We start from the raw sequence: 9,735 nt of genomic DNA, 5'->3' as shown, positions 1-9,735 counted from the left end.
GGGGGACTCTACAGAGCAATTAGGTTGTAATTGTACATCGTACGCTAGATGGCAGCCCGATCCAGACATTTCTGAGTCGAATGGTCGGGAGCGGAGAGATCCCCACCAACAAATAGTCGGAATCCCCCTTGCAATTCTCCAACAACTTCACGTGCATTTGTATTAATACCGTTATTAGGAGCTTCATTCGGCGGGGTCTGGTGACAGACCGGGCTCATATGCATCGATGAACCATTAATATTCCACATGATGTGATCTTATTCCAATATTTCCTGCCGCGTGTTCCGCATGCGATTCGTCCAAAGCAGTGTAGGGAATTATACGCTGTTTTTTTCAGTGCATACGCCTCGTGTATCAGATCGGCACGTTTGTAACAATATTCAGGATTTTGCTCGCTACGCGACAGTGTAACATTTATTTACGAGGATATACCGCAATGCGCATGGCTGCAAAAACCCATAAGTGTCTAATAAGCGCCGCGACGCGACAATAATGAATCCGTTGCGTTTCATAATAAGGATAACAGTTTAACACAAACCATTTCAAACTTTGGGCAAATCTGTGCAAGTCCCCCTTTCGCAGCAGCGGCAGCGGCGCACGTTTGTTTATTTCACTTGCGTAAAGCTTTGTCCCTGATTTTTTTTTGACCCGCTTTTTCAGATATTCTATCCAGGTTTTTCCTCCTCTTTTTGGTGACAATAGACGGCCCATACTAATCAGGTTTCAAAGTAAATAGCAACGCGGGGTGAGCTCAATGTAAATGGTGCTTGTCAGAGCCCCCGAGTCGTAGGTAGGCAAGGAACGGCGGAGGACTCCAACCAATGGAGAGAAAGAGGCTTGGCTAACCTTAGCCTCCCATTTTCTCTCTCTCCCTCCCTCTCTCTCTCTCTCCCTCCCTCTCCCCCCCCCCCCCCCCCCCCCCCCCCTCCTCAATGCAGGGCTCTGGCCAGTCAGTCGCCTTTGATTATCAGTTGCCAGCAGCCCCTCTCTTGGCTCCTTGACACGAGCACCATATAAGGCGCAGCGATCTCCATAGAAACGTGTCAGTTTCAATAGTAGTGTCAAAGTTCACTATATACAGACATTCGCGCAGATCCCCGTTTCGGAAACATTGCTGCGCTGGTCCTCCCGTTTAAGCGCATTCATTTTTCGGGTCTCTCCTTCTTCTTGCATATTCTATTAGGTTTTTTTTTCTTTTTATCTTTTCCCCCGTTCGCTCTATTTCTATTGGAGAGGTGAAAACTACACGGACACTTCGGCACCGCGGTTTTTTGCTGGGGCGAGATGAGGTTTATTTAAGAATATAGATGTGCAATCCTCCCCTCCTGCAGCGAAGACGGGAGTAAGGAGCGAGGAAGAAAAGAGAAAGGAATTTATTTCTCCGCAGCACTTTGGATCGCGTTGTCTTGCAGAAAAAGATTTGATGCTCGTTTCTGCGTCCATGTGAATCGCCCTGTCTCCTTTGTGGCTATTTTATACAGAACTGCAATTTGTTACGTCTGGCTCCGGTTTTTCTACAAGATTTTAGTTCCTGAATGGCTGTGTGCAATTTACCTTGGAACTGGCCTCCCGATACTTGCACATCCTGATCGGGTGCCTTTTTCTATCGCCTATTGCTATTTTGAATGTATTGATCGCTCCTATACTCGCTCTGCGCAACCTATGAGATCGCTCGCTCCAATTTGACTTTCCACTGTCGTCCTTTTTTGCGAGATCTCTCTCTCTTTTTCTCATCGGCACGGTCCACATACACCAGCGAACATTTCGCTTTATAGCACTTTTCGTGGCCGAGATATGGCAATGGTAGTCAGCGTGTGGCGCGATCCGCAGGAAGACGTGGCCGGAGGACCTCCGAACGGCCCCAACCCAGCAGTTCAGCCGGCGAGGGAGCAGCAGCAGACGGCGTCGGCGGCGCCGCACACTCCGCAGACTCCCAGTCAACCGGGACCCCCGTCCACACCGGGGGCTGCCGGCGACAAGGGGAGTCAGAATTCCGGACAAAGTCAACAGCATATAGAGTGTGTGGTGTGCGGAGACAAATCGAGCGGCAAACACTATGGCCAGTTCACCTGCGAGGGATGCAAAAGTTCTTCAAGAGGAGCGTGCGGAGGAACTTAACGTATACGTGTCGTGCCAATAGGAACTGTCCCATTGACCAGCACCACCGCAACCAGTGCCAATATTGCCGGCTGAAGAAGTGTTTGAAAAGTGGGAATGCGGCGGGAAGGTGAATATATTTTTGTAAAGCCACTCATGATCACGCGTCTTAGTAGCAGGCGAACAGGGGCTGCCATGTTGCATTAAGGTCAAAGGATATGGCGAGGCAATAGGCCTGCTGCAGTCTTCATCGCGGGTTTTATTTAAATAAATATGTGCCATAGGGATTAGTAGACTATTTTCCTCTCTATGAGGAGACTCACAACAGAGAGACGGCTTACAAAATACACGGTGTGTAGAAAAAAATCTATTTTAATTGTCAGGGTTATTTATTATCTTTGTTAATCTTTCCTCGCACAAGCCTTAGCCATGTGAAATTAATTATTATTGAGCTGGAATATTTCATATAGGTTTCAAAGCACAGCTGTGCAAGAGACGGGTTTGTTCGTGTGTGTGTGTGTGTGTGTGTGTGTGTGTGTGTGTGTGTGTGTGTGTGTGTGTGTGTGTGTGTGTGTGTGTGTGTGCATACATATCTACGCGTGTGTGTATGTATGTGAGTATATGTATGTGTACGTGTATGTGTGTGTGTGTGCGCGTGTGTGTGTGTGTGCGTGCGTGCGTGCGTGTGTGTGTGTGCGTGTGTGTGTGTGTACGTGTGTGTGTGTGTGTGTGTGTGTGTGTGTGTGTGTGTGTGTGTGTGTGTGTGTGTGTGTGTGTGTGTGTGTGTGTGTGTGTGTGCGAGCGAGCACGTACCCGTCTGCTTGTACAAGCGTGTATGTGTACATCATAGTCGTTTATATTTGTATAGTGGGACTGGTGTGTCTGTTAAAATGAACCAACAACACTCCGTCTTTCTAGCCCCATGTGCTGACTAGACAGCCCAGCCATCTTCAATGAAGTTGTGCTGGGATCGTTGTGTTCCCTGCTATCATCAGAGGCATCACAGGCCGTAGCTTAGCCCCATCGTAAAACCCCTGTTAAATAAGACAATTTCATAAATTATTGAATACAAAAATGGTATTTATAGGAATTATCGAGTGGGGCCATTGTGGGAATTAAATAAAGCGCTGATTTATTTATATTTATTTATTGTAGTGATACTATCAAATATAGAGACGTGGGTTGCTCACGTGACCTTTTGTAGGGGTTAAAGGGTCCAATTCTAAATTAAAACAACATTTCACAAGAAAAATAGATTTGTAATGGTTAACCGTACCGAGGATAATAAAGAATCCGATAATTGTGTCCAACTACACCAAAGGACCCCTCATCTATTAAATGATATCTCTGTTGGGTCACGCGCGCTAGCAATACCGTCTGTATTATTGATGTTGGAGTAAAGGTATAACCCTATATGTGTGTATATTTTAATAATACAAAACAAAAGCAATATCTGATCAAAGGGAGAGAAACCCCATAAAACACGACTGTATTTCGCCCCGGGATGCATATTCACAATTAGAAAAAAAACAACATTCTACGTTAACACGCAGGCCCTCACACACAAACAGATAACAGTGTAATTCTGATTTAAACACATTTTGTAAGTTAGTCTTTGGCAGAAAACAATAGCTGAAGCTTTAGCTCGCCGTAAGGCTCGTAGCTTTGCTTGTCCACACATAAACAAATGTTTATCAGTCCTGGATGCACATTTCCTCTCCTTCTCTTTCTTTTTGTCAGCGGTTCAGCGAGGACGAATGCCTCCAACCCAACCGAACCCAGGCCAGTACGCCCCTCACCAACGGAGACCCGCTGAACGGCCACTGCTATCTCTCCGGATACATCTCGTTACTGCTGCGGGCCGAGCCTTACCCCACGTCCCGCTATGGAAGCCAGTGCATGCAGCCCAACAATATCATGGGCATCGAGAACATCTGTGAGCTGGCGGCTCGCTTGCTCTTCAGCGCCGTGGAATGGGCGAGAAACATCCCCTTCTTTCCCGATCTGCAGATCACCGACCAGGTGTCCCTTCTCAGGCTGACGTGGAGCGAATTGTTTGTGCTTAACGCGGCTCAGTGCTCCATGCCTTTGCATGTGGCCCCTCTGCTCGCCGCGGCCGGCCTGCACGCCTCGCCGATGTCCGCGGACCGCGTCGTGGCTTTCATGGATCACATTCGGATCTTCCAGGAGCAGGTCGAGAAGCTCAAGGCCTGCACGTGGACTCGGCAGAATACAGCTGTATCAAGGCGATAGTGCTCTTTACATCAGGTGGGTACCAAAACCCGAGAATCACACCATCAGACATACTCCCAGACATACTCCCAGACATACTATATATGGGACACGAGGGCGAGAAATCACAGAGAATAGACGGAGCGAAGAGGGATTGTAATGGGGAAGGCATCGGGGGGAACATGGCTGTCAGGTTTAGGCTACTCGTTGATTTGGCAGTGTTTTGACAACAGCTTGCTGCATATCCACTTGCATACATTTTCATGTCACTTATGCCCATAGCACGAGACATATAAACACACCCAGATTAAGGAAGCGCTTACGTTTTTTAATGCATTGGGCCATGCCAAATAATTTCAGGAGTAAGTTAATTAAAAATATATAATAGTCCATGAAGCGTTTCAGCAATGTGTGGCCACTTGATGGTCACAAATAAGGTTGGGTACGCCTATGTAAAATGCAGGATAGGGGACACATCGTGAAGCCCATGGCCTGATGATGATGATGTAGGACAGCTGATGCATTTATGAGTTGTGGTCCTCGCTCCGCGTGCACAAACACATGTTAATGGGAACAGGAAATAATTCCTAGATCACAGAATGTGATCAAATGGAATAATATGTCCAATGTCATTATACGAGATGCAGCTTTTTTTTAATATATATATATATATACATATATATATATATATATATATATATATATATAGGCTGCATCTCTCTCTCTCTCTCTCTCTCTCTCTCTCTCTCTATATATATATATATATTATATATATATATATATATATATATAATATATATATATAATATATATATATACATATATTAATAGGGATACAGTAATAATTATTGAAAAAATCAGTAATACTGTTGATGGCTAATTATGGTGCACTGTGGAGTTACTGAAGGTTATCAGTTAGTTGTTTGTGTAGTTTGGAAGATCTTTTGGAGTTAGTTGGTTATTGCCTGTCAGGGAAAGGCTGTATGCAGGGAGTAGGTGAAGGGGTGGGAAAAGAAAAAGTGCAAAACCATCCATTACCAGAATACACATAGTGAGTCCCCAGCTACCTCATCATCATTGGTCGTGTGAAACATGGGGTATTTCATAAAAAAGTTGTTTGATTGGTAGATAACCTTTTTGATTAGATTTGGATAATTATCCCAACAAATATATTTTTAAGATTTATTTTGTAGGGATCCCAAATTTGGGGTGCAACCACGTTTAGGAGGAAATTTACCCCCCTATTATTTTATTTATTTCATATTATTACAATTTATTTTCCCACACCAACTTTAGCCATTCTATCGGGAATATATTTTATCCGATTCTCATTTTTTTACTCAAATAGTTCAAGCAACATATCATTTGGCATTTTATAGTCTCTGGATAAAAACATAGATATAATAATTAATTACTACTCTAACTTAATAAAATACATTTCCCAATACCTAATTTCCAATTATGAGTGTAGAAGCACCTTTTTTTCCCCAGCGTATTTGAAAGACAGCGAGAAACAAGTAAACCTACACTTATTTATATATTCTTATCCCATACATGTATATCACTATTAGCAAATAATGAGAGTAGGTGCTGCGTTTATAACACAAATTGAAGCTTTAGGCTAGGATTAGAAGTAGGCTACTGCAGCATAGTAGATGCGCACATATCAGACCAATTTGACTGGGATAATGGCGGAGGATAGCCATGGCTGTCTGGAACAAGTGGCTTGGTACCCTGGTACCCGACAAAGGCCGTGGGCCATGCACCTTCATGGACAAGCTGACTGTCCTTGTTTACCCTGAAACAAACTCGACCATAAAACACATTATGGAGTGTCGCTGTGAATATCGATTGCCATAAAATTTCTTACCCAGACGCAGATCTGGAGACTATTACCCTGGGTGCCCGTTCGGAGGCTAAGGAGAAGCAGGCCAGATAGATCAGCTATAGGCCTGCTGAACTCTCCTTCGACCGATGCATTCAATAGACACATCCCAGAAATGCTCTACACTTTACAGGGAGCAAGCCATACAGTTTGACGACATTGAACTAATGGTTTTCTGCATTGAGCTACCCTAACAGCGATAAAAGATGCATCTGTTAAAAGGAACGCGCGAACAGGGACAATAAGATTTGGCTAACAAATGACGGGTCTAGTTCACGCGCTTCGTCTCCGCAGACAATGATATATAGGCCTGTCGATATTTACACTGAGCCTTCCGCGGGCATACAACGCCTGTAATGCGAGTGGTAGTAGGCTGTATTGAATTGAAATGGAAAATAGAGATCATGGTTGTATGCAGTTTCTAGATACGCCTACAGCCCACTCTTAAATAAACACCATGTGAGGTCATGTACTACGGCACCATGCTGACCTAGCAGGGCCACACAACGGTTCACGGTATATTTTCAAGAAGAAAGGCCCCTACAGCTTTTTTTAAGGACATGTTTGGGAATGTTATTACACAAAAGTCGTAAGAGACACAGCGCATGCTCGCATTCAGACCCAACCTGTGCATTCACATTGCCTCTTTAAGAAACAGGCGCTATGGAGCTGCTTTCTGCGTGGCTATTGTCTTAACCTCTCCTAATAAATCGGATTGCTTCCAGCGGCCTTTCCTGTGCTCCGTTCGAAAACAGGCCAGGAACGGTCTATTGAGAGAAAGGGGCGAAATGACTTAACAGCTTACCGAGAGTAATTAGGTCACATTACATCCTCTGCAATTTCAGATTCATCAGTGTCGTTTGTGTTTCCGTATGCTCTCCCGAGCCCAGGGATCACGAGCAGTGGCCTTTCGGCCTAACCTGTCGTTCACCTCGGTCTAGAACGGTACACGTACCTCAGCCTGTACAGTTGCATAATAGGCCTACTATTTTAGTCTGGGGGCATGGGCAATATTATTACTTTTTATTTGTGTTAGAACAGACGGTATCCTCAGTCGAATTGTGCCCCCCCCCCCCCCCCCCCCACCCACCCACCCCCACCCCCTTGTCTCTCTCTCTCTCTCCCGTGCATGCACGCACACACACACACACACACACACACACACACACACACACACACACACACACACACACACACACATACACACACTTCGGCGGAGGCACAATTGTTTATTTTGTATGTCAGTCCCTGTAGCTCAATGTGATGTAGCATGTTTGGGCAGTATGTTTGTTCATTCCACTTTGTCAATAACACGTAACGCTGCTGATGCTGAATGATAACCGGGGCTGGGGTTTGTGTTTTTTTTCTCCTTCTCTTTCGGCCACACAGACGCCTGCGGCCTGTCAGACGCAGCTCACATTGAAAGCCTACAAGAGAAGTCCCAATGCGCCTTGGAGGAATACGTGAGAAGCCAGTATCCTAACCAACCAAGCCGCTTTGGTAAGCTCTTGCTACGACTGCCGTCACTGCGCACCGTCTCCTCCTCAGTCATTGAGCAGCTGTTCTTCGTGCGCTTGGTAGGTAAAACTCCTATTGAAACGCTCATCAGGGATATGCTACTATCCGGGAGCAGCTTCAACTGGCCTTACATGTCCATTCAATGATTCGTATGAGAGAGTGAAAAGAGAATAAGGACCAAAATTCAGCATCCCCTAAGAAGACTATATATAGGACCTGGTCTGAAAGACTTGGAAGTCGTGACTTTTTTTCCTTTTTTTATATTCTGTCTTCTGGGACTGAAATGGAATACATTATGTACAGAAAATATGGAACTGGACTTTACACCTGTGTAAATCGCCTCTCATCTTCAAGAACAATACCCTTCATTTTGTAAAATACTAGTCTTTATTTTCCTTTTTGTAAAAAAAATACAAATAAAATGAAAAACATCATATGCGCAGTAAGTAAAAAAAAAAGAATCATGACTTAGCGGGAAAATAATGTTTCCAAGCAATTATAAGAATTGTCCTGTGTCTATGTACCTCTCTGTTTTGTATTTTTTCTGGTTCTAAACCAGGGTTTCTGTGATTCTATACTAATAATTTTTTGATATAACCTTTTGCTTCTTATAATGAGTGCGATATATGTTGTCGAAGCTATGTTCTCCAAGAATTAAAATTGAAGTGAGAATTTAAAACAGAAAAATAAAAGAAATTTAGACAAATAAGAAACACGTCTAATCGCTATGACAATATCACCACTGATGGTTGAACTTTGACCTATTGCTAATATGGACCTGCAACCGCAGCCAACTGACCTCGAGGACATTTTTACTATAAAGAGGACGTCTGTGGCGCCTTTTCCCGGCCACGAGTGCGCGTGGAGCCGATCATCAGTCAAAGAGGAGAGACATGAAAATCAAAAGCACTTTTAATATATCATTTCAAATACATTTTTTGTTTGTTTTGTCTTTAAATTTTCATTGTTTCTTGGATTTTATTGGTTGTTGCCTTCAATTTGCTTACTCCATGATGCAGCTTTTGCAAAAAAAGGGTCGGTTGATGAAGTTGTGTGATGGTGACTGTAATATTAAAAAAGAAATAGGCAACAACGTCTCATTCTCCAGCATTTTACTGTGATCAAATGTCAACATGCATATAGCAGCTTTTTTCATTACGGGCAATGGGCATTCTAAGAAAAACATGGAATCATAACATACTTTCGAAATGCGCTGTTGCAAACTGTTAAGTGGTGTAATTACGCAGTTGGAACATATACAATTGCTGTAAGTACTGACTTCATGTGAACACACAGCGTTGTGGACCAGGGGCTACCTACTCTGCAAAATAGCTGGAAAGCTAGCTCGTTCCCTGCCTGTAAGCTCATTAATGTTTGATATACTCCCAGACAAACGAAAAGCATGACACAGACTAGACTATCAACTCGTGTCTACCTCCTCACGTGGCACAATCAAGGCCTTTCCCTCGCACCGTTCAGCCAGCGACGCACATGAGCAGAACCAGTCATAGCCCCCCATCGCATTGGCACTACCCCACGTCAGTGTAGCTTATGACTCACTATAGATCCAGGCGTCACTCGGCATACGGTGAGGTGCAGTAGCCGCCTGATCGATCCGGAGCGCGCTTTGGACTGCATGTAAGCACACAATGTGACGTGAGACTAGTTAAGGGAGAAGAAGACGGATTGGAAGGTGGAGAGACCAGAGATTTGGGGGGCCATTGCCTGATGGGGATGGAGACAAATGGAGTGGATGGGGGGGGCATTGTGTGTGTGTTTGTGTGTGTGTGTGTGTGTGTGTGTGTGTGTGTGTGTGTGTGTGTGTGTGTGTGTGTGTGTCTGTGTCTGTGTGTGTGTGTGTGTGTGTGTGTTTTTGTGTTTTAGAGAGAGTGTCTGTGTGTGTGTGTGTGTACGTGCGCTTATGAGCGTCTCCCCCACACCTCTTTAATATCCTAACGGTATTATAGAGGTGGAGAATGTAAAGAATGCATCGGTGAACGATA

General features: G+C 44.4%; 1 protein-coding gene across 1 annotated transcript; it reads left to right on the top strand.

The window, feature by feature from the left end:
- The first annotated feature begins 1,089 nt into the window (after nucleotides 1–1,089).
- On the top strand, nucleotides 1,090–8,780 carry nr2f1a (nuclear receptor subfamily 2, group F, member 1a). The gene is given in 7 exon segments (XM_079729166.1): nucleotides 1,090–2,083; nucleotides 2,086–2,204; nucleotides 2,206–2,227; nucleotides 3,838–3,890; nucleotides 3,892–4,303; nucleotides 4,306–4,365; nucleotides 7,604–8,780. Coding segments are annotated over 7 exon segments (1,230 nt in total). The 5' UTR covers nucleotides 1,090–1,794; the 3' UTR covers nucleotides 7,879–8,780.
- The last annotated feature ends 955 nt before the right edge of the window (nucleotides 8,781–9,735 follow it).

The sequence above is a fragment of the Pollachius pollachius genome (genome assembly GCF_949987615.1).
Source record: "Pollachius pollachius genome assembly, chromosome: 1".
NCBI classification, from domain to species: domain Eukaryota; kingdom Metazoa; phylum Chordata; class Actinopteri; order Gadiformes; family Gadidae; genus Pollachius; species Pollachius pollachius.
This window is presented reverse-complemented; position numbering and strand designations above follow the sequence as displayed.